This window comes from Primulina huaijiensis, chromosome 9 (genome assembly GCF_012295235.1).
Source record: "Primulina huaijiensis isolate GDHJ02 chromosome 9, ASM1229523v2, whole genome shotgun sequence".
Lineage (NCBI taxonomy): Eukaryota > Viridiplantae > Streptophyta > Magnoliopsida > Lamiales > Gesneriaceae > Primulina > Primulina huaijiensis.
Genome location: NC_133314.1, coordinates 20915901 through 20941410, shown reverse-complemented (window position 1 = coordinate 20941410; position 25510 = coordinate 20915901). Strand labels below are relative to the sequence as shown.

Below are 25510 nucleotides of genomic sequence, written 5' to 3'. Positions count from 1 at the left end.
GGATGACAACTTTTCCCACAGATTCGGGCCCCGCAGGGAAAACTTGGAACGTGGATGAGATCCCCGATTTTTTGGGTTCGGTTCGAGTTTGGATATTTTTTAAAATCTCCGAAGTAGTTCGCGACAGATATGAGATTAATATCCCCATCTCCAAATCCGCCCCGGCCCATTGTCATCCTTAGAAGGGGTGAATGGAGTATTTCTTAACTTTATTTTCAATTCTTGTGTTTAAATATATTAATTTTTTTTTCTCAAAATACAATTCGTGTCCATAGTCTTTCTTTAAACCCTTAACGCCTAAATCTTAAACATTCTTGATAGATGTTTTCAATACTACCAAATTTTATTTATTGAATTTACAAATTTGTCTGATATATAATTTTTTCTAAAAAAAGTTCTACTAAAATCTTTAACTTTCTTATTATAGCTAATTCTCTGAATTTTTATATGAGATTCATATTTTATGATATTATTAATATATTAAGATTCATAATTATTGATATAAATTCTACTAAATAATTTATTAAATTATTTATTTTCAATTATTAGTTAAAAAATAATAAAATATTTTAGTATTAAATTTCATATTATTATATTATTATATACTTATCATGTTATTGTACTATTGCATATATAATTATTTTTTTTCTTATATCTTCTTGTGATACTATAATTTATTACTTAATTAGAAATTACACTAAAATATAATTAAAAAATTGCTTTAAAATCATAAAAGAACATGTAGAGAGAAAATTAAAAGGATAAAATATTTAAAGGTAGTATAAAGATGGATTATTTGAGAAATTTAATATAGGAGTTACATTTTATTCTTGAAGTGATATAAGTTACTACAATCAATATATATTGTTGTGATAATTCATTAGCATTTGTTAGACTATTAATTATATATTATGTGGAATAATTAGGCTACTAAATAATTATATATTAGATGGAATAAATAAAAAAATTTGATATTTCATTTTTACGCTTAGTCTCTTACAACAATTAGAAATTACATATATATCTTTATTGAATTTTTGGATTTATATTGATCAGGTGGTCATTTTTATTTTTTGACAATTGGCAAAACATAGCCAATGATCTACACTTTTATAGATATATAGATAAAAAAAATATTTTTATTATCAAACATATATTCATTTTTAATACATAGATTTCCCATAAATTGTGTAGAAAATTTCCATGCAAATCTAACAACATTCAATTTAAGGGGTTAGTAGAAAATTTACAATGAATAACTTATTCTTTTTATACTTTTATAAGTATAAAAGTTAAATATATATTCTTTTAATATTTTTAATGATTTTTTAAAATTAAAAAATATATTCTTGTAATATTTTTTCTATGTCCCTAAATTTTATATACTTGTTCTACCAATGCCCATGCAATTAATACAAGCAATGCATAGTTTTTGGACAATGTAGTAAAATCACAATTGGAAAACTTTGCCCATCATCCATACTTTTATAGGTATATAGATATAGATTAATTAGGTCGAAGTTCCTCGAGCCAACCCAAATTTCTGGATTTTTTTAGTTTCATTTCACAGTTGACACCGTGAATTTAGGCTGTAGAACATAATTTATTATATGGGAACTGTACGTACGTCTTAGACTATACGATAAATTATAGCATATGATCCAAGATCGGTTCTTGATTGTTATTGTTTAAATCATAAGATTTATGGCCAAGGAATCTTTTATATCCTCCTAGATATTTTAATAATCTCAATCATATGCCATTAAAGACAAAAAAAACATAGACATCTTGCGTGAAATAATAATTATCTACGTATTATATATGATAATTAATCTATCAAACAACCAATATTTAAGTATTTATTATTCTGGATTTCCTTAAATCGAGTAAGAACATGAAATATGAGCTAGTAGTGTCATGTGGATTAGATGGATTGCCATTAAGATAAGATAATCCCATGTTCCAAAACAAGGTTTAAAATAATCAATTGCAAGAAGGTGAAAAGATTTTAGAAACTTGTGTTATTTTAAATGATGAACAAACATTTTCATAAAGCGAGGCCGTAGTTGTTTAAAGGAGTACATTTACGTGATTGCGCGGACTTGGGTTCGAGGCGTGACCGTGAGAATTGTTTGGGAAAACGAAAGTGAACGGAAAAAACCACGATCAATTGGGATTGTGTTTGTTTGAAAAACAATTACTATAAATTCAATGGTACAAATTTATTCCCTGATATCGTCCTATCCTCCTTATTTCTATTTGATCTTAACAATCAAGATTAAATGAACAATTCATGCCACATTTATTCTTCAGCTTCTTGATGAACTGATAAATGGTTTCACGATAATTCTTTTCGTCATTAACAGTGTGATCATAGTCATCCATAAACCTCTTCCAAAACCAATGTTTGTTCCACACCCTCTCCTTCATCTCCTCAATCGGCACATTCTTCGTCTCCGGCACCAAGAGGAGCACGAAAACCGACATCACCAGAACCCAACTCGAGAAAAACAAGAATATCCCAAACTTGAAGTGGCACAGCATCGACAAAAAGGCTTGAGCAATCACGAACGTGAAGAGCAAATTGATACATACTGTCACACTCTGTCCTGCTGAACGCGTCTCAAGCGGAAACGTCTCACTGGGAATAAGCCATCCGAGGGGACCCCACGACCACGCGAAGGCAGAAACAAACGTACAAACCAAGACCACGACGAAAATTGCGTAACCATGTCCAAGGTTATTCGAATGATCTTTAACTTTGATGCCTAGAATAATGGCAACGATTGTCTGTGACAAGAACATCTGAATTCCAGCTTCGAGTAAGAGCATTCTCCTTCCTAATTTATCAACCGAGTAAATAGATACAACAGTCGATGCTACATTGACTGCACCAGTAATCACAGCCGAGTACAATGCAGCATCGCTTCCGAATCCAACTGTATCGAAAAGAACAGGAGCGTAGAACATGATCGCGTTGATTCCCGTAAATTGCTGAAAAATCTGCAGCTAGAACGAATCATTTTCATATCTTCAAAGTAGGGACAAACTCAACAAGGTGATGATATTCAACTAGAATTTTGAGTGGACAGCACACAAAATAAAAAATCAACTCGCCTGTAAGGCAACAGCGATGACCAAAGGAGGCCTGTTTCTTCTCATGAGGAGATTTCTGAAAGGATGTTTCACTTCCTTGGCGATTCGGCTCGCCTCCACGAGCTCCATGAACTCTGGCTCAACGTTTTCCACACCTCGGATTCGTTTGAGCACAGCTTTACCTTCGTCTAAACGGCCACGCTCGATCAAGCTATTGGGCGTATCGACAACGAGGAGTGAGCCTACAGTCAGCAGCCCAGCAGGAACCCCGGCCAAGCCAAGTGACAGACGCCAGCCCCATCCCTTGATTCTGTCATTAACGCAAGGGAAAACAAACAAGAAGTAATTAAAGTTACTAAAAATTTGCAACTTCGATCGACACAGGGATATAATACATTTATTTTACGTACCATGAGCATAATACCGTCACCGTCCAAATCAGTACAAAAATTCAAGAAAGTTAAAAGAGTTAAATTTAGTACTTAAAAAACAAGAAATTTTCATGTTAAGTTCCATTAATCCTTTCAAATTAATTAGATCTAAATTCAAACAAATGTTAAGTTCTACATATAAAACCCATATTATAATTCATGCATCTTAACCAAAAATCGGAAAAAAAAAGTAAAATAAAATAATAACCGAGTGATAAAGACTGAAGAATAAAGAGACTTGCTTGGAAGTTCCATAATTGATAAGGTTGGCAAAGAGAATCCCGAGAGTGACATTGAGTTGGAATAAAATGTTAAGTCCTCCACGTATCCTGGTTGGCGCTATCTCCGATAGGAACACAGGAACTGCCTGTAAATAAATAACCAAAAAATTCATGTATTTTTTAGGCCCACAAGTTAGCTAGGAATGATTAAACAATTCATATATTTTCTTTGCCCTATGTTTAATTCACATTAAGTTGTACATGTGACCATGATTTGTAAAATTTTATCAATGGGATGTGTATGACTAGCTGATATGTAAAAAGATAGGGAGAGCTAACTATACTTTATAAATTAAATTAATGTTACATAAAATTTAATTAATTTTCGAGAACGATTTAAGTGGATTACTATCATTCAAACATTAATATGGATTTTGTCATATCATTCTATCAATTTCGTTGCGTCTAAATCAATTACAACCGGCCGGGATCAATTTTATTTTCAGAGTTTTACCGACTTTGTTCCATGACAATTATATATGTCACACACACACACACACACACACACACACACACACACACATATATATATATATATGTATATATATATATATATTCATCCAATTAGAGATGTATGTCATTTCGTATAGGTACTGTATAATAGGTTTAATCTCGTGTGGTTATCATGTGTGGATAACCACATGAGATTAAACCTATATATACACCTATACGAAATGACATATATCTCTAATTGGATGAATAAGTATTTATGTAAGCATGAGATGATATATATATATATTACCTGATTCGCGAAGCCGACCCCACAACCAAGCAAAACCCTGCCCAGAATGAGCATAACAAGGTCTTGTGCGGAGGCATTAAGCACGACTCCAACAATGAAGAAGAAACCAGCAATCAACATAGTTAACCTGCGACCCAGCTTTCTTGTTGTGTATGAAGCAAAGAAAGTTGCGGTTAGGCCAGCAAGATAGAGGGAAGATGTGAATAGCTGAAGTCCTTGATCGTCATATTTGCAGTAGTTGCTGTTTAGCCCCGGATCTTGCGTCTTCTCGTATACTGAAGGGAAGAATTTCTTCAAGAAATCGTCCATCGATGTTACCCCACCTGCAGTATTCATGACAAATTTTTGCTTTTCAGTTCAATGACAAGTATTTTGTTCTTAGCTTGTTGTGGTACAAATTAACTTCATTATAATAAAGTAAAACTAAACTGCTTACCCGAAACACCAACATCATAGCCAAACATGAGACCTCCAGTAGCGGCCATGATACACGAGATGATTACTATAGGGGTGATCTTCGCCTCAAACTCTTTCTCCCCGGCCGCCGAGGTGGCCAATCCTCCACCCGCCATCACTTCACAAAGTAAGTGTTCTTGAAATCTGTAACGAAAATGTAACACAGGAATAAGGGGGCCGGAGCTAGTACTCAGGTGATGAATGAATATAACAAGACACCGGTTTAGAGAGATTTAAAGGGCAAGTTGCAAAATCGGGAATTGATGTGATGTGGGGGCAACGGATCGGGTACAACATGCACCACAGGCATGTTTACACGTGGGAAAACGCACACGTGTGTGATTGACATTTTTATTATCTTTTTTTAATATTCTCCATAATTAGAGTTTACGTGGTTGTGCTGTGTAAAAAACCAAATTTTGTTCCCTTGGTCAAATGAAGACGGACATTGATAGAAAATGAAATGATAAATTAATTTTATTTAGTTTGGATATACATTCATTTTAATTTATTAAATAATCAAGTAATTGACTTTTTAATTGCCACATGCCATCTATATAAAATGTTGATATTAAAAAATATATATAGTACCTTTGAATTGCTGATTCTTTATTGTGATAACTGATAATTTAAGAATTATGGAGTATTTACGATCTCTTATAAATTTTTTCCACCACCTTACACGCTAATGCATTCACCCTTTCCCCCAAATCAATAACGATTTAACACATGATATATAATTTGTTCTACATAATATAATCGTTATTTTATTTTCGTTAGAAGATATGGTATCAAAATATTTATTTTAAAGGGGGAAAAGAGCTTAAAATTCTTAGTATATTTTTCCAAAAAAAAAAAAGAAATAAAAACAACATGAGAATTCTAACGATGGTCATACTTGAAATAAAGAATTGTCAAAAAAATATGATACGTACGTGCCCGTTAAATAACAGTTTTTAATTGTAAGAGTGATGTGCGTTTCATAAAAATGATATTATATATTTATTAAAGTGAAAACCAATAAGGCGTTGACACGTTAACAATGAACTCACTTGCATTAAATTTTATGATTTTAAACTAGTCGATATATTAATTATACAGTCATAAAGTTTAACGAATTATCATGATTTAAAATATAATATTCAATGTTGTTTTTGAGGTCACACTGAGAGCTTATGATTCTAGCCTAAAAACAAGAAAACATGTTAAATTGTGGGCTTTTATATTCACCCTGTGCTAAACTACGGCCTCCCCAACCCCGGTTTCAAATCTAAATCCAGTAAAAGAAAGAAAATGGGACTAAAAATGGATATGGAACTAACTTCATCCAGATGAAGTATCAGAACTCATTAATGCTGCAATTTCCTTGTCTTGCTGTTTCTTTAGATACTGTTGTGCAGTCGAGTTAACAATCTTCACAAAAAAGTTCATTAGCATGAACCAGACCATCGTATTCCAGATGAAAGAGAGTGAAATATTCCATTTCTTCACCTGATGATCAGAATAGATTGCTAGTACAGAGATATATTCAGATTGATATGGAAACTTGAGAGATGTTAGTACCTGGATATTTGAAGGAGCTTGCGCTTCAATGGCCAAATATTTCTCTTTAATGGAGTGAAGCTTGACAGAAAGATCGGGTAGAATAGAGTCCAAACCAGGTATAAAACTAAGAGCCCAAATTAGTTTATTTTCAATCCATTCGATGAGTTGATTGTTGCATACAGAAATAACAAAAACAGTCTGCAGATTATGACATTTGATAAGAATATATAAGCAGTCACGAAAGTGTAAAATTCGACGGAAACAAGCATTTTTATTTCAAACTACAAAAGTTACACACCTGCATATGAGTCTTGATAATTGCTTTGCCAATCATTGTTGCTAGAAAAAACTCCCAGAAAGGAATTTGGAATTGTCCACACATTATGCCCGCAAGATCAAATAAAGGATTAGGCACCTGAAAAGAATCTCAAATGCAGGTATCAAGTAACAAGTGAAGATTGAACGCCATAGAAAGAAACTTAAACAAAAGAAAATGAAATAAAATGAAGGAACCAACCGAGGCAAGAAGTAAAATGGTGAAGAAGTTTAAATATTGGGCATGTGACAAGAACCAACGCTTGATTTGATTTATGCAAGCAGAGATAAACCCTTCGTCTTTTGTTGCAGAAGCATCCAATTCCTCAATTTCATGAACTCTGCCACCCGACAAGCTTGCTGTACAAAACAGATGTGTCAAGATAATTATGAGGTTAAAACAGGATGCACATACAAATAACATTAAGCACTACAGATCAATGTAAGGTGAGAGTATCAATTGTAGTCAATAATTAAGAGTTACTGATTGGTCATTCTTGTAAATGGGACACAAACAACCTAATGCCCCCACAGACCCTAGTCTAAAGCCTATTTAGTATCTTAAGAATGGTACACTTCTCCTCTTCATAAAGTTGCAATTTCCATTAAAATTTAGTGGAGTTCATACCCGCCCTTGAAATGAAGTAAGGGGGGAGTTCACCGAGGGCAGTTCCAACGCCCCACAGAATAGCCTCTAACTGGACCTGAGGGAGTATGCTGCTAAGGGGAACCCGCAAGCCATGTGAATACTGGAAAAGAGGGGGTCCAAATTCAGCACAATCCTTGCCAAGCCAAGAAGGACCTGTTTTGAACTGTACTGTATCGTATGGAGCACTCTTGACATCTGTTCGGCCACACTGCATTGATTTTATAGTGAACAAGGCAATATGAGGTCCCAGATAGAGAACAAATGTGTGAAGTCCCGAACCTATGTTTAAAAAAAACAGCAAAAAAATTCAGACAAAAATCAATATGTATGTGTCTAGGGACAGCAAGTTTATTGTTTCAAAATGTTCATGTAGCTAACTTGGTCATTTGATTTACATATTGAGATGCACTTTTCCACAAAAACTTAAAATGACACCATAATACCAACAGACGCAAATAACAAAACCAAAATCCTCATAGTATAATTTTGCGAGCAGGCTAACACCGATATAGGTGGATGAAAATATAAACACCCCATCAATGGCTTGCAAAAAAGTTTCTAATATAAAAAAGATTATATACATACATATGTACTTACATTTCTAGCATTATCACCCTCTTACTTAGAGATACCTAACCTTGTTTATAACATGCCAACTTTTCCCCTTTCTTTTTTGATGTTTCTATTACCACCAAAAAGGTTTCCCCTAAAATTAAAATATATTGGTGTGGATTAAGCCGATTGACACGTCTTTGCTGAAAATTCGTAGGAGAGTGCAATAAACAGCATATTGTACAGACAATTTAATGGCATGATGACTATTTGTGTCCACAATATGCATGATCACCCACTAAATTTGAGGAATGCGTGGTTGGATATTTTATTGCTAATTAATTTGAAAATTAGAAATAATAATCATCTTTCAGTTGCTTAATGGAGGTAACAATGCATAAGCAGTATGAATGGATCGCAAGGCCGCAGGCAGGAATGAGTGCTACAATACCACATCAACTACAAAGTTATATCCATAAGATAAATTTATCATTATCCTCAAGCAAAATAATAAATTTAGAATGTGTGGGCTCAATCAAGTTGTTTTGCTCACCAAGTCCAATGGAAGATGCAACTCCTAGAGCCACCCACCAAATAACAAACCGCATATAACGCATGACTTCCTCAATATACTGCAGTTTACATTAACGAGGCACTCGATAAGTAGACTGTCCCAATGTTATACCACAAATGACTTGAGCTGAAAATATGATCTAGGGATATCTGAATTCCCATAAGAAAGTCTAGCTTAATATATAGCATCCATTTTAAAACCATATAGCAAGTTAAAATTTTGAAATACAAATAACTTAGTCATTACCTTCTCATGAGGACCATCAACAGTTAGCATTATGATTCCAGAAACCACTACAGTGGCACTTAACAGCACAAGCCACACACTATGTGATAAGAGATATACAGCTGACCGTTTGAGATATAGTATGAAGACCAGAATGAAAAGCTTTATTGTCTTGGATGGTTGAGAGGTTAGAGTTAGATTCTCTAATTCTTGTTGATGCTTTACACGAAGTTCTACGAAAGCAAAAATTTGTCAATTTCAAGTTAGGTAAAATGAGATCCACAAATGATAACGGCTAAATAAATCATGCAGCAGATGCAATAAATACAATTTCAGTGCTTCTCATTAATTAACTGCTCCTAAATGTTCGGTTAACCAATATGATAGTTTTTGTTTGGATCCAGAAATAATTCCATTTGAGGACACAAAAAAGTCAAATGAATAGAAACTATCACAAGTGAACAATGCAGTAGACACCATCTGGAGCCTCCCAGTTCCAAGAGGAGCAGAAGAAAGTGTCTGCTATCATGAGCATGGGATAAGGAAAAGGAAACATGCATTATCTCATCTAATATCCAGATAGCTCCTATACAGAAGGAGTCACCAGATGAAGCTATCAAGGAGAAGTTCCAAAGTCAGGAGCCAGAAACACCATTAAGGAACCCAATTTACATGTCACCAGTACAGAAACATCAACATCAGAAGAAGCAATCATATGTGAAAAGATCAAACTCTGCCATCGCTTTACATTTTATGACCCTCCTTAACCAGAGAAACATATCCAGCCATTCCTCAGATTTCATATACCGACATGATAACATTTCACTCAGATGATACTCAACTACCTTATAAAAAGTGTTCTCCACTCATTCACAATGTGAACACCAAGTAGAGGAGAGTCGTATAATTTGTTTGGAACTTTCACGTACAGTTTTCTCCAATATTCTTGCCCCATAATTTATTAAGTCACCCCTAAACCCATCTCGCTCTCTTCGTTCCAAATGCTTACCGAAATATATCATACCCTCACATTGATTTCATGAACACACATATGCACATGTACACGGAGATAAAATTGAGTGTATGTCTCTGAACGCCAGTCACAAATTAAATTTCTAATAAGAACAATCATTTTTCACGAAATAAAGAAAAAACCGTGTCAAAATTTGATGCATAGCCAAAATAAAGATGCTTTTCAAAGCTAAAAGGCATATATCATTCACACACATAAACCACATAGTCAAATACCTAATAGCATATCCATCCGAAACACACTCCTTCACATCAAATAATATACATGCTCGGCTCAGGAACATGAAAAATGATAAAAGCGCGAATCTTGTTTATGTCCCCCAAGACAAAGAAAATCGCAGATTAAAGATAAATGCTAAATAACCAATGGTAAACGAATTATTAAAGCAAAACTTGCCTGCGATCGTCATGTCCATTTCTTATTACAAGAAATTCAATGCGAACTCTATTTTTCCTTGAAGTTCATGTTCTTATAATCTTTTACATCTCACCTGGAATATTGATCGTTGATACAAATTATACAAGTGTATGAATCCAAGACCGTTAACCAGACAGAAGAGAAGGGTAAGTTGAAATCTTGATTATGAAACAAAAAAACTGGAATTCTGAGAAAGATCTGAGGATTATTATGAAAATCGTGTGGGGAAACAATCCTCTCATTTCATTTGGGAAAAGCATATTCTATTTATGCCAATTACCCGCACGACGCCCAAAAAGAGACCCCTTTTATTATTAAAAAAACTTCGAAATTTTTAGATTAAATTAGAATTTACTGAAAAGAATCATTTTCTCGTTAAATTTAGTATATCGATATTAATTCAGATTAAGTATTTAATTTTTAATTGTGTAAAATAATTTTTTTTTATTATTTGGCATTCTCGTCCTAACAGACTCCACAAAGATGGTGATTGGGAGTTGGGACACTCCCCTCGAAATAAATTTCGGTTTTTTTTAAATAAAATAACTTCCTAACTTTTTTTTAAAAAATTCATGAAAACAAATTTCATCGACAAATCAGTAAATCTTGGCTTTACAACTTTGCTAAAAAACATAGGCATTGCATTCAAAAAAACCAATTTGCATCGAATAAATAAGCTGATCATGGACCACTTGGTTATCAGCCGTTGGAATATTGAATGAAAGGGACATGAAGTCGTCCATAATGGAAGATAAATCAAGTCTTACCTTTTTCATTAGTTTTAAGATTGAACTATGAGATTGGGTTCTTAGAAATATCAAAAAATTTTGAAAAGGAGAAGATGCTGATAGGCTGAGTCTCGGTGAAACACGTGTGCGGCACGGTGCAGTATGGTGAGGTGAGGTCTCTTGACCGTATTAATTTATTTAGAAAATAATTTTTTATTTTCCAAATAAAGATTGCACTCATGTGAAAACTTTGTGCCCCTTAGCTTATTAATCACGTTCGGACCAGATAGTGCGTCCTTAAGCCTTCACGACAGCCAGACTGCGTTTGGATCTAACAGTGCGTCCGTCCCTTGGCCTTTCACAGAAAGTTGCGTTCGTATCCAGAAAGTTGTGCTCCTTCACGCAACTGGTGAATAGGCTATAAATAATCCCTCCATCTGCATTGCTCATACTTTTCACATCTTTGTTGCATTCTTTTCTCGTTCACTTTATGATTGGAAGTTCTGCATATTTCGTTCACTGTTATCAAGAGTTGTACTGCTGCATTCTCTTGATTCGAAATCGTCGTATCTTAGCGACGATTATCGTCAACGTAGAGCCCTGTTGTACGAATAATTTCGTCTTGCGGATAAATGATTCATCATTGCCTCGACTTACTACTTTATGTTGCTTCAAATTATCCTAGTGACAAAGATCCGGGCTAATCACATTAGCAACCCTCAAAATAAATACCCATTTTGATATACATTTATTGTGTGAAACCTGATTCTTTTCGAATATCAATCGGGAGCCCAATGTCCCATAGACCAATCCCTCTATTTAGATTCTTGCTTTATGCCAACAGTAGGGTTAGTTTGGCAGTTGGAGAGAGAAAAAGAATACGAGAAAATAGAAAATTTTATATTTCCTTCCATTCCACACGCTAGATCTTTTCATTTCCTTTTCCACGAAACATGGTTTCTTTCTACCACTTTTGTCATTAGGGCAAGACATAAAATGTATGGTATTTGGTGTGAAAATTGTGACCATAATTCAAATATAGCATAAATTAATTAAATACTTAGACATGTCATAACACAAACCGCATACACCCATTTTTCAAACCCGGAAAAAAGAACACCTATGAAAAATAAATAATTCGTCTATAAAAGCTACATTATTATAATATAAATTTTATATATTGACTATCCACCATGAATATTTATATGAATATCGTTTATAGTGTCAACCTTTTATATGTATAAGATGTCGCCTCAATCGATGTTCACGGTACTCGTAGATATGTCGATCGTATTGATCACTCTAATATAAATAAAATAAAACTATATATACCTTCGGTTCTAAAATAAGTTGGGCCAGCTCACGAGCTTGATAAGTCAGATCGTCTGGGCCTAATTCGAGATGTCTCATGTCAGTCTAGCGCTCGTTTGACCCAAATGGGCCTTGGTTAATGACCCGTTTATGTAAATATCCACCACAGGATCCAATTGGGTACTGGTTTCCTAGATGTCAGAGTCGAAGCTTTCCAATGGAGACGGAGATGCCAATCTGCCTCGTACTTTCAAGTACTTATTGGGTATTGTTCTATCAATCATATCCACTTATCTTTGTTATTGTTTGTCTTAGGATGTTGTGATTACAATGATTTTGCGCTTGTGTAGCCACGCAGTTTTTGTCAAGGGGAATACCATTCATTTTCAATTCATGGATCGTCAAACACTTGACTGAGGAAGATTATGCGGTATATGATTTTTTGAGTTAAGATTATGTATTTGGTCAGTGTATGCATGTTTCGTGAAATTTCTTTTTGTTGCAGTGAATCTGAGCATGAGAATATGCAATTGGAAAACAGCCATGTTATGATTCGAATTTATTTTTATAGTTTCTGGAGGAAAGCTTAGATTTTGGTTCCCAGGTATAAGACTAATTCTTTTTGCAAATAATGTTTGAATTTTATATCGTGCTTTCAAAAATAGCATTAACATGGTGAAAGCCTAATGTGTACCATAACACAATGTCCTTGTTCTCAATTTTCCTATTTCTGGATCAAAATCAAGAAATCAGCAATAATTTTAAAAAAAATTATATTTCAGAATACTCGTTAAAGTGCAACGGTACCTTAGGCTCTATATAGGCGAACCATCATCTCCGTGACTTTGATCAGTGTATAAACCTGCAGCCCATTTCTCAGCCTTGTTATAAGGTGTAACCCACATATTGTAAAACGCTCCCCGAATTTGAGGATAATCATCAGATGATAAAAGAGGGCCTGTTATTCCAGGGATCAACCGCATACTTTAGTTTTTTTATTTGGGTTCACCACTAACAACTCAGTTGCTCCTGAACCTAACTGAATTCTTGCATCAGATTCGGTTTTCGCGGTTTGGCTGTTTACCTTCCAATAGCTTCTCCTTGGTGACGTGTTTGCCAGTGCACGAACAGTTTGAAGGTTATTCTTGATGAAGGAATTGGCAACACCATCCACGTCTAAATCGAGATTGAAATTGATGAAGTGGTCATGATTTGGTCCTATCGTGTTTTCTGCTAGTGTTGGACCATAAACCTCTTCTCGTATTTGATCCTTGTTTGTGTATATTGTTCCCCTCACTTCAAGCAACCCAGTCAACCCAACCTATCATAGCAATGAAAGTTCAGTTCATAAAAGCAAATCACTCGAATCAATTAGTAGTTTGATGATTTTGGGGGCACAGACAGTTAGAAACTAGAAACGTGATGCTAACAGTGTTCTACCAATTCAGTTAGTGTATCAAAGTTGTAATCTTATTGATCACTTACACTGACTTTAATAGAGCCACTCTCCTTGAATTCCCAATCCACAATGTAGTCATAATTTCCCACAGCCGCCACCATTCTCACGACCAGGCTCACCTCTGGTCTCACTTCTCGTATCTGCATCAATTTCAATTTAAATCATAAAAATACAACCAAAAATATTGAAATCATACAGCAGCCAATTCATGTTTTGCTCAAGATTTTGACAAAACGAAACAGAAAACCAAGCTTGACTAACCACTTGTCCTGGTATTCCAGCCTCTGTGTGACGCCACATTATGTCCCCTGCATACCTTTCAAATATGCATATAATATTAGGCACCAACACGGGTGATCCATCCTGTGAAGTGATGTATCCATCCATGAATGTCGCGTTCTCGGGGCAATCCTTTAATGGTTCTAGTGTTACCGTACTATGTCCAAACCCGTACTCGCCTACATCAAAGAAAGTCCTGTAGTACCATTCCTCAGTTAAATCCATGTAAGGAACAAAGAGTTCTGATATAAATCCCCTGTACATCACACTACAGTATTGGCCTTTTTCTGAATCATAGATCAAAGCAAGGGATATCATTAAACCAGCTCTCATGACAAATGATACATGGAGCTCCCAATTAGCCCACCTGAGATATATTTGCAGTAATGCCAAAATCATGTTAGTCGTCGGAACTTTTCAAATTTGGTCCTATTATTAATATCCCAAGGTATTTTTCTTTAGGACAAAAACTGCTACATAATAAGTTCAAGAATGAAATATATTAAGAATATCACGCACGTGTAATTAGACAACTGAAAATGAAAGTTTAGGCATATACATAAGCACTCTTCCCACACCATACCTCACTACATGTCCATCCAATGTAAATCCTGGTCCAACTTGTTTCACCAGATCCTGAACACTTGAATTGGACCTGTAATCAGTTCCTTCTGCTTTAGGCACTGGAACCACGGCCCGATCCCGAAATGCCACGATTTTCATCTGATCAAGATCAACTGTAGCAGTGATCCCCTGTATAGGCCTCATGTATAAGTTGACAGTTCCATTCAAATAATAGCACATGACTTCAACCAGTCTACTACTCTTTATCTCCGCATATTATCCCACAGTAAAACTCAAGCACACAACTTCTTCTAACTTAAGATTCCTTCTCTGAATCGAAGCGATAAAAGGTGGGTAAGATAGTGTAAGATTGCCAGCAGCCAGTTGCTCTGCGAAGTTCAGTAAAGGGTAGCCATATCCATTATAAATTTCATCTGAAATAATGGAGTTATTCGATAAACTAACGATTACTTCATGGGTCTTTGAATTGACACGGACAATAGCAAATGCTCGGCGAGATGGGATTTTCTGGGTGTGGGACGACGACTGCCATGAAAGAACATCAGATTTTTCTGGTTCATATAAACCAACATAGTGGAAGCGTACGTTTTGGGGAGGTGAGGAGAAGTAGTCGTTGACTAAAGTTTGAGTTTGGTTGAGCTCAGATGGGGTCAGAGAGTCGAGAGGATGATAACTTGAAGTTGAAATGACTGCAGAAATGAGGAAAACAAGGAAGAATATGAGATTTTTGAGCCTGGGAAGCATGATTTCACTGTGATTTGATATGGAGTTCTTCATCCATATTATGGATATCAATCTAGTTATGGGGATAACTACGTTTTTCTTCTTCTTTTTTTCCCTCAGTAACTTGTAAATTTTTTTTTTTTGGTCTTATTAAAAATAAATTTTATATCTTTAATCTTATTTTTTCCACTTTTGATCTTACCACGTCATTTTACAACTGATGCCAAGATTTGGGTAAATTGTTTTTATTATTTAAACTAATAGATGGTATATAAAAATGAAATATATACTGAAGGTCACGTGTTTTCGGAAAGCTAATTAACACGGGGATCTTCGAATGATACTAATTGTTCTTTTTATAAAAAAATATTGACAGTTATAATCTCGAATGATCTCGTCAACGTTAGCATGATCGGGAAATCCTCTTGGCTAGGTGCATGGTGAAAGCCTACTGTGTACCATAACACAGTGTCCCTGTTCTCAATATCCCTACTCCTGCATCCCATTTCAAGAAATCAGCTTTTTGATTCAAAAATATTATCGACTCCTAGTCCTGGTTTTCGTGCCATAATACCTTGAGCTCCACTTCACCAAATCATCATCTCCGCGGCTTTGATCGGTGTATAGCCCCGCAGCCCATTTCTCGGTCTTTTTATAAGGTGTAACCACGCATTGTACTTGCTGAGCATAATCATCATCTGATAAAAGGGGGGGGGGGGGGGGGGGTNCTAACCAAATTGAATTGAATATGACAATTTATCCATCACTTTCGAAGGCCGAAGCTTGGCTCGTATTTGAGAAATAAATTTTTTTAATATTTGAAAATTCGAATTGATTTTTTTGGTGAGCAAAAAGCTTGAATTTGGATTCAAGTTTTCAAATTTCGAACGATGGAACAAAATAATTTAATCTTCAGTTTGGCTCAACAGAACATTCGAAGATATATGTAGACACGAGTTCCACAATTTCAATTATAATTCAACTAATATTTGGGTCCCTGTCGACTTGTTATAGTCTTAAAAATATTTATCATGACGCCTTTTTAACCTCCACAGGTTTCTAAAAAGATAGAATCGTTACATCCATGCATTATTTTTGGTCATAAGGCTAGACGGTGAATTCGGATATTTGTGGAACATAACAATGCTTAAAGTTGTAAAAGCTATGTTTGCCAATTCAGGATTGAGCTAAGGAACCTTCTCAACGAGAATTTTACAATGAACAAAGCAGAGTGACCTTATCTGACAACTCAAGGACATGCAGCAGAATTCATTATACTCCTAACATATATCACAGAGTAATTTAATTATCTTCATGATAGAGTTAATTCAATGTTGAAGCTACTTGCTGTGGGATGGAATCAGCCAGGTCTCATCAAATGCATTTTCCCATGTATATCGTTCAAACAGAAGCGATCAATCAACCTTCTCCAAGACTTACATCTTAAGAGAAACGGGAAATTTCATGGATATTTTTTACATCGAGTATTTTTAAGAGCTAAATAGTAAATAAGGTTCCACTGCACACTAATCTACAGCTAGTTTAGTTCCAAAACTCATATAAGCTTCCTGAATTTTGTGGCCACCCATGTTGAAGGAAGGCAGTTGAGAAATTGAATATGACACAAACAACAGTACTAAATTTACATGCCACAATCCTGAAACAGATGTTAAAAATTACCTCTCGCTGATATCGCACCTCCAGTTGCACATCCAGCAACAACAGTATTTGTAATATCATGTTTGGCCCGTGTTTTCAAATAAATAATCGATAGTTATCTTTCTAGTTTATTCTATATGTGTTCTAAAAACGAACCCAACAATATTATGTTTTGCGATTAGCAAATTATATACATTAGCAAATTATATACCTTCTCGATGATGCATTCAGAAGCAGAGAAGATAAAACCCATTACTGCAAAGGCCTTACAGGAACTTCCAGCTCCGACGTCCCATCTGCTTTGCTTGGTAAATTAACTGTTGCCTTCCAGTCATTTCATCTTGCATTATCTGGTAATAAAGTTCTTTATGACAAAGAATAGGAAACCAAAGAAATGTGATTTTGGAAAATACCCATAACTCCACTGACAACACTGCGAACAGCACAATTGTTCCAAATGTCTTGACCACGAACTTCCTCTATGGTAGGCAGGCGAATAGGCTCTAATGAGGGCTTTGGTGGATCTTGTGAGCTAGATATAACCGTCGCTAATGTAGCGACGGCAATTTTCAAAACCCGTCGCCATATTCGGCGACGGTTGTTTATATCGTCGCTAGTAGCGACTGTTTCTATTACACAGTCGCAAATTGCGACGGTTTTTTAAAACCGTCGCCGATCTAGATCGGCGACGGTTAGATTTATATCCGTCGCTATTGGCGACTGTTTAACACAAAACTGTCGCTAGTTGCGACCCTTTTTGAAAATCCCGTCGCTACTGGCGACGGTTTTGAAAAAACCGTCGCTATGGTTCTATATATATATATACCGAGTTTCGCGAACATTTTCTTCAGCGATTTTCGCCTTTCTTCTCTGGTAGTAACGAAAATCTATCAATTTTTTCGAAGTTTCGGTTTTTTTACTTTGTACTAACATTTTTTCGTATTAATTTCGTAGATTTGATCGTCGGTGGGATCTTCCAACGTTACGTGGATCTGCATACGCACGTCAGGTTTTTAAAGCGTTTTCTTTACAGAAAATTTAATATTTAATATTAATTTTTCCGTAGTATTTTATTTATGAAATATGTAGTATTTTGATTAAAACCGTCGCTATATTAAGCCTCGGTTTTCTATATTCGATAGTTGACATAACCGTCGCTTAGTGTAGCGACGGTTTTTTTTTACAAAACCGTCGCTTAATATTAGCGACGGTTATAATAACCGTCGCTTAAACTAGGCGACGGTTTGTATGTAAACCGTCGCTATATAATATAGCGACGGTGTTCTTAATAAAACCGTCGCTATAGAAGGCGACGCGACCTCCGGTGACGGACCTCCAAACCGTCGCCTTATCCTTTAAGCGCGTCGCTACTGTTTTTTTTTTGTAGTGGATCTTTTCATTTCTTTTTCCACGAAGCGTGGTTTCGTTCTACCAAGTGGGATTCAAACCATTTTTTGGGGGATATTTTATTTTTTAACCTCGATCAACTATTTAAAAAAAAGTTGACCGATGTTATTTAACCAATTTTTCCCTTCTTGGGATATCACTTTTATCATTAGGGCAAGACATAAAATGTATGGTATTTGGTGTGAAAATTGTGACCATAATTGAAATATAGAATAAATTAATTAAAATACTTAGACATGTCATAACACAAACGGCATACACCCATTTTTCAAACACGGAAAAAAGAAACAATGGAAAAATAAAGAATTCGTTTATAAAAATTACATTATTATAATATAAATTTGATATATTGACTATCCATCGTTACCATTTATTTGAATATCGTTTATTGTGTCAACCTATTATATGTACAGGACTTCGCCTCAATCGATGCTCAAGGTGCTCATAGAGTTGTGCATCGTAGCAATAACTCTAATATAAATAAAATAAAAATATATATACCTTCGGTTCTAAAATAAGTTGGGCCAGCTCACGAGCTTGATGTGTCAGATCGTTTGGGCCTAATTCGAGATGTCTCCTGTCAGTCTAGCGCTCGTTCGACCCAAATGGGCCTTGGGTAATGACACGTTTTTGTAAATATCCACCACAGGATCCAATTGGGTACTGTTTTCCTAGATGTCAGAATCGAAGCTTTCCAATGGAGACGGAGATGCCAATCTGCCTCGTACTTTCAAGTACTTATTGGGTACTGATCTATCAATCCTATCCACTTATCTTTGTTATTGTTTGTCTTAGGATGTTGTGATTACAATGATTTTGCGCTTGTGTAGCCACGCAGTTTTTGTCAAGGGGAATACCATTCATTTTCAATTCATGGATCGTCAAACACTTGACTGAGGAAGATTATGCGGTATATGATTTTTTGAGTTAAGATTATGTATTTGGACAGTGTATGCATTTTCGTGAAATTTCTTTTGTTGCAGTGAATCTGAGCATGAGAATATGCAATTGGAAAATGGCAATGTTATGATTCGAACTTATTTTTATAGTTTCTGGAGGAAAGCTTAGATTTTGGTTCCCAGGGATAAGACTAATTCTTTTTACAAATAATGTTTGAATTTTATATCGTGTTTTCAAAAATAGCATTAAAATGGTCTGGGCAGAGAGTGGTCTCAGAATTGGAGCGAAGAGAAAATGAACTCAAAGCGTTATTTTTGTGAGATTTATAGTTTATCATGATACCAAGTTTTCAATTTCATTTATTATTTTTGCATTATCATATAGTTGATTCTTGAATGATATCTGGGGCTTTGAAATCCTCTTGACATGGCCATATATTTCAGAATGTTAGCAGCATGCCATTCAGCATCGTTTTTTGTTTTAGTTGCCTAGGCGATTTAAGATTTCCCTTTTTGAGTTGTAATTGCCGAATCACATGTTTCGGTCATATGGGTTTCTTGAATCATATCTGCTAGAAAATTTAACGTGCATACAGTTGATTCAATATGATTGACATCGAGTCCCATTGGCTATATGGTGGCATCATTAATTTCAGGTGTTAGCTAACACTCTTTTTTTTTTTTGACAAAATGCAGCTGTATGCTATTCAGTTTCATCTATTTGTTACTTGTGTATTGTTTCTCAGCCGAGAGGGGTTTCGGCGTGCGTGCATGCGGGCAGATGTTGGATGGTATATCCTTTGATGTTTCTATTGATGCCACTATAGGACTTGAACATGTTTTTTATTATTCATGCAAAACATTTGTACTTATTTCATGTGCTCGGTTGGATTCACTGTTTTGCTTTAAGTTGCTTCCTTCGAGTAGTTATTAACTTCAAATGATCTAGTATATGGAAAAAAAATTGTCATGAAGGTTTTTCTGCCTTTTGTTTTGTACTACCATGATATCTGAAGTTACTTTGTAGTTGTTTGGGATGGATATTAACTGTTTAATGAATGAACGATTGAGTTAAAGGGCCATTTTTTCCTCAATTGGATGTAAATGGATGTTCTCATGTGCCCTCTATAGTCCTTGTGCCATTTATTGGAAGTAAAAATCTGAAATAGACAAAGCTTTATTTTGCAGTGATGGGGCTTCAGCCACAGGAGCAAATGCAGCAAAGATTTTGAAAATGGCTTGGCTGACTTTTCCTTTTGGAGTTATAGTTACAATCGTAGCATGCTTGCTAGTATTCTGGTGGCAAGGCCTAAGTTTTTCTAGTCCATATGCACAAGCTATTTTGATCAACGGTTAGCTAATTATGCAATCTCATAAGTCACATATCCAATTATGAAACGAAATTGTTAAAACCTTTCTTTGAAGATCCACATACCCTCATTACGAAAAGTTTGGCATTTGGAAATAATATATGTTGTTATTACATATTGGTTATGTTATAACCTTCTTATCAGTTTCATTTATGTTTCTCTCTCTAGTTAAGATGTTTTGACGGTTGGTTTTCATGCATATGTAGGTTTTGCATGTGTACTTGAGCTACTGGCTGAACCTTTTTATATTTTGTCCCAGACCTTGCTTCTTCTACGATTGCGACTGCTAGTTGAAACTGCAGCTACACTTTCACGCTGTATTACAACATATTTCCTCATCCTGAAGCAACCTGACCTGGTATGTGAAATTTTTCTTGTATGTATTGTCAAATGTGAAGGACCTTGACATTCCTTTATTCTTATAAGTCAGAGTTGACCTAACATATGATTAAAAGAATTGAATAAAGCTTTAATGTTTTATTGTTTGCTCTTTTAATGTTTGATTGGAACTCTAGACATACCCGAGAGCTACTTTTGATATCCTCAGTTAGAATATATGTTTGATGGTTATGGTCCCCAAGGTTTTGCCTTTCTTAATAATCTTCCATCTTAGTAGTCCTAAATCTTTACATTTTAATCCAACCATTGAATCTATTGCAATTAATTATTTTTTAGTATGTGCCTGCTTTAACTTGTGCTAAACTTATCTGTTTAGAGTCGAGGGTCAGGTAAGTTGTGACTTTTAACTTGAACAATTATGGTTATATTTTCAGGAGAAAACAATTGTATTTTCCCTATCCCAGACAGCATATGGAGCTTTTATTTTCTTAGGTTATTGGGGCTACTTTCTTCTGTTTGGAGTTCATAAAAGTGATGTCCTTTTCCCTTTCCGGTATTGCTCTTTCTTGAGATTCATGTTTTTTTTTTGCTACAATATTTTCCCAACACGTAGTAAGTTGAAGAAAAAGAATGGCATATCTTGTTCCTTGCGGAGGGAACCCTGTTTAATTAGTGGGCTTGTATATCTGTCATGATGTATTAGTTCAACACGTGAAATCTGCTTCTATGTTTTATAATGTTGGAGCTAAATATTTGTTTTTTAATTTGAATCAAGAAGTTTTTCGAAGTGACAAAGTCAATTTTTTCAGTTTCATTGTAAGCTGCTGATTTTGTGCAGAATTGGGAATATGATGGCTTATGACCGGCCACTTGCAAACATGTGTTTGCTTTTTACTCTTCAATCCTTTCGGAAATTGATTCTTCAGGAAGGTGAAAAGATGGTCCTCGTATGGTTGGACACACCATATAACCAAGCAGTGTATGGACTTGTGGACAAACTAGGTAAGTTGTTATTCATGATGCCTTTTCCTTGTATTTGTAATTGCTTGGTGTGGACTAACCACTCAATTAGCTGGTGAGAATTCCAGCACACCATAAGTGAGTTTTCTGACATGTAACAGATTGATCTTTCAGGAAGCCTAGTGGTGAGATTGGTTTTTCTTCCATTTGAAGAAAGTTCGTACGCTACGTTTGCAAAGTCCGCGTCAGGTTTATCTCTTTTCTGTATCAAATTTTTTCTATAACCAGGAAAAGGATTTGTTTTTTCAGCTCAATGTTTTCCTGTTATTTGCATTTTCAGATGCTGAAATATATGATTAGATACATTAGGTGTGCACCATTACCAATCCATAGGCCATTATAACGTGATGATGCAGGTTGTCCTGCTTCTTCACTATCAATATGAATATTGAAGTTTGACTCTGTTTTAGTGTAGCGGATGAAACTATACTCAGTTGTGAACATCTCCCATCCTTAGAGTAACGTGCTAGGAACAAACCGATAATTTCCTACGAGATCGAACATTTCCAGTGTTTATCAACATCATCTAATGGATTGGATTCATTTTTTGCTATGTTAATCTTTTTATCTTAACGTCCATGCAGCAGGGGATTACGAAGAGAAAAAAAGAAATCTTGGAAAGCGTCTGACAGATGCTCTGAAGCTTGTTTTGCTCATAGGTAGTTATTTCGTCGCATTTTTGTCTCATAGTAAATCGTTCTTGCCTTCCAGTGTGGTAATGCAAATATTGTTGCTTAGATGATTATTGATGTCTACTCGATTATGTAACTGCACCTATTGGTATGCTGCGGCCTTTCAGACCAAAAGCTATTGACTTAACTTGGGGGACTGGCTGAAATAAGAAATTATAGAAGAAAATTTAACTGCTGGTGCATGATTTGTAAAAACTTTTAACATATTTGTTCAGTTTCTTAGCAAATCATTTCTTAAAAAGCTTGTTAATTTCTTTTTAGAATAACAGATTATGATAATGTTTTGGGGTGACATTTTCTCCTGATTTGCATATTAAATCCCGAATCCACAAGCATCAATTATTACTATGGGAATAAAATAGCTAGCAACTACTTACTAGAACACTGAAATTTTAGAGCCTTATAAAAGAATTGAGCCCGCAGTAGTTTGCATGTCAAATGCTACTGAATTCATTTTTAAGATGCCTTCAAACTTAGAAAGTGAAAATTTTACTTTGAAATGTTTAGAAATATTCATTACAAGGAGAAAATATGTAGTATACCTTTATGCTAAGAAAAACAAATGTATCGTCAAGAGTGTTGGGAACTTAGATTTTTCAGAGTTCGCTACCTTGTATATATTACCTTTATGGCGAGCAATGCGTGAGTTTTTTCAGCTTTTTCTTTGTTTTTGAAACTTGTATTTTTTAAATGATCAGGTCTGGTGGTTATTGCATTTGGTCCTAGCTATTCTTATGCTCTCATAAGATTGTTATATGGTCAGAAGTGGAGTGATGGAGAGGCTTCAACAGCACTCCAATGTTATTGCCTGTATGTGATAGTTTTAGCCATGAATGGTAAGTGTTTGCTTCTTACATTGCGTATGTGTAATACTATATATAGATTGTCTTCTAGTTTGGACATTAACCAGAATTTGGATTTTTTTGGGTGCAACTGGCATTAACTTCATGTGTTTTGTGAGCTTGGCTGCATTACTTCGGATTAAGTTTGACTGATTCGCGTGAAGTTTTTAAAAGTAGTTAAGATGATTTTTTTCCTCTTGTTGTCAGGGACATCTGAAGCGTTTTTGCATGCTGTAGCGACAGAGAATCAAATTAAGCGCTCAAATGACTCATTACTTGTCTTCTCACTGATTTACATGGTCTTGAATGTCTTGCTTATACGATCAGCAGGCGGAGTTGGACTAATATTTGCAAATTCTTTGAGTATCCTTCATAGTTAAATTCTTCCCATTGTTGTTGGTTGTGGTGAGAAAGCCAACAAAATAGAAAATATATTCCATTCGGTCTTTGGGTATTCACTATGATCTTTATGTCGGCCATCTGAGTACATTTCAATGTTTTTAGTTGTTTTTTTCTTTTGGGCTTAGAGAAAAACATATCCTTCTCGATGTAATCATGTTCTAATTATGTTTCATGACTCATAAAGCTTCCGGAGAATCACAGCCATGGTAAGAATTGTTTTAACGCCATATGATAGTCCAATACAGAGATGTTGAGATGGCTCGGAGGATTCTCTGACTTAGATGTTACGTTTAACTACAATGTAGCAAATACCGTAGTCTTATCCAGATGAAATTATTAAATGATATGATTGCATTTATTTTTGTAACACAACCAACATCATCAATTATAATTTACGATCCGCACCTTTGCTTGTTTGACTATTCCAAAGATATGATCTTCAGGATAATCTATTCGGCCATTTTTATCAAAAGATATTTCAAGGTATGTCTATGCGACTTACATTCAACAACATCAATGATAATAAGGTACATATTTCAATTCAATGTTTAAATCTTTTGTTTATTTGCTTGCAGGATTCTTCCTCCTTTTCCTTCCGCGGTTGCTTGCCTTCAGGCTTCGAGTACATGCTACTTTCAGGTGTAGCCACTTTCATCCTCGAGAAAACGTATCTGAACCGAGATCACTTCTGGACGACCTTTCCCATTCACTTGTCTTTTGGTTTTGCATGTTTCAGTATAGTTGGTATAACAATGTAAGTGTGATTCCCTCTTGCTTGATATTCCCCGACTCTAGTTTGGGTCATCTTGTTTGCTGATGCAAGAACAATGATGAAGGGGCGGTTTCGTTCGGAATTCATTCTAGACGTCCAAGTTCTGGCGGGTTATTTCTAATACTGGTGATTTATTATTGTTACTGTTTGCAGATATCGTAGAGAGAAGACTTTTGTTCACAAAATCATTCGTTTCCGAGAGCATGCTGACTGAATCTGTTCCCGGGAGCATGCTGACTTTGGTGCAATTAAATTTATAAGTTGTTTCACTCGAAAATTGAGTTTGCTAACATGTATTGCACGAGTATAATTACTAGCTATTTAATATTACTAGGAATGTACACGTGAAAAGCACGTAGGTGACTAATAATGAAAAATATAATCACGAGAATTAGATAATGTTTAAAGTCTTTTGAATAACATCATGTTTATAAGAATTTATCAATTTAAATATATCAAAACACAATACATAAAAATATATCATGACAATAAATCATATATATTCACTTATTTAGATGACATTTTTCAATTCGCGACATAATACAGTTCTCTTAAATGATAAATCAGCAAAAATAGTTTTCATTCAAATATCATTTAAAATGAAAAAAACAATAAAAATAAAATTAACAACATAGTGAATTTTATCAAAATCAAAAATAAAATTTACTTAAATATAGTACACATAGACAAACGTCAAATAAAATTCT

At 35.0% G+C, this 25510-nt stretch overlaps 3 protein-coding genes and 1 pseudogene across 6 annotated transcripts; 1 reads left to right on the top strand and 3 right to left on the bottom strand.

The window, feature by feature from the left end:
* Positions 1-2154: 2154 nt before the first annotated feature.
* Positions 2155-5267, bottom strand: LOC140985160 (sugar transport protein 13-like). Its single transcript, XM_073452925.1, has 5 exons — positions 4987-5267; positions 4551-4873; positions 3770-3894; positions 3118-3406; positions 2155-3003 (listed from the first exon to the last, which is right to left on the bottom strand). Exons 1-5 carry the CDS (start codon positions 5120-5122, stop codon positions 2266-2268), a joined length of 1611 nt encoding a protein of 536 aa, XP_073309026.1. The 5' UTR covers positions 5123-5267; the 3' UTR covers positions 2155-2265.
* Positions 5268-6137: 870 nt separating this feature from the next.
* On the bottom strand, positions 6138-10607 carry LOC140985121 (vacuole membrane protein KMS1-like). The gene is made up of 8 exons (XM_073452876.1): positions 10296-10607; positions 8888-9099; positions 8621-8699; positions 7495-7794; positions 7069-7226; positions 6850-6966; positions 6570-6749; positions 6138-6497 (listed from the first exon to the last, which is right to left on the bottom strand). Exons 1-8 carry the CDS (start codon positions 10312-10314, stop codon positions 6330-6332), a joined length of 1233 nt encoding a protein of 410 aa, XP_073308977.1. The 5' UTR covers positions 10315-10607; the 3' UTR covers positions 6138-6329.
* Positions 10608-13149: 2542 nt separating this feature from the next.
* Positions 13150-15539, bottom strand: LOC140984696 (amine oxidase [copper-containing] alpha 3, peroxisomal-like; annotated as a pseudogene).
* A 3079-nt stretch (positions 15540-18618) lies between these two features.
* Positions 18619-25208, top strand: LOC140984697 (uncharacterized). 4 transcript variants are annotated; one of them, XM_073452244.1, is made up of 14 exons: positions 18619-19212; positions 19298-19377; positions 20063-20157; positions 20555-20718; positions 20943-21094; positions 21510-21628; positions 21914-22077; positions 22210-22284; positions 22683-22754; positions 23486-23623; positions 23837-23992; positions 24462-24514; positions 24607-24785; positions 24957-25208. In XM_073452244.1, the coding sequence occupies exons 1-14, from the start codon at positions 19143-19145 to the stop codon at positions 25015-25017; spliced, it is 1578 nt and encodes a 525-aa protein (XP_073308345.1). In that variant the 5' UTR covers positions 18619-19142; the 3' UTR covers positions 25018-25208. The 4 variants fall into 4 exon arrangements, with proteins under 4 accessions (XP_073308345.1, XP_073308344.1, XP_073308347.1 ...); XM_073452243.1 differs by having other exon boundaries at positions 19117-19212; positions 22680-22754; positions 24957-25203; XM_073452246.1 differs by lacking the exons at positions 18619-19212; positions 20063-20157 and having other exon boundaries at positions 19358-19377; positions 22680-22754; positions 24957-25203.
* Positions 25209-25510: the final 302 nt, after the last annotated feature.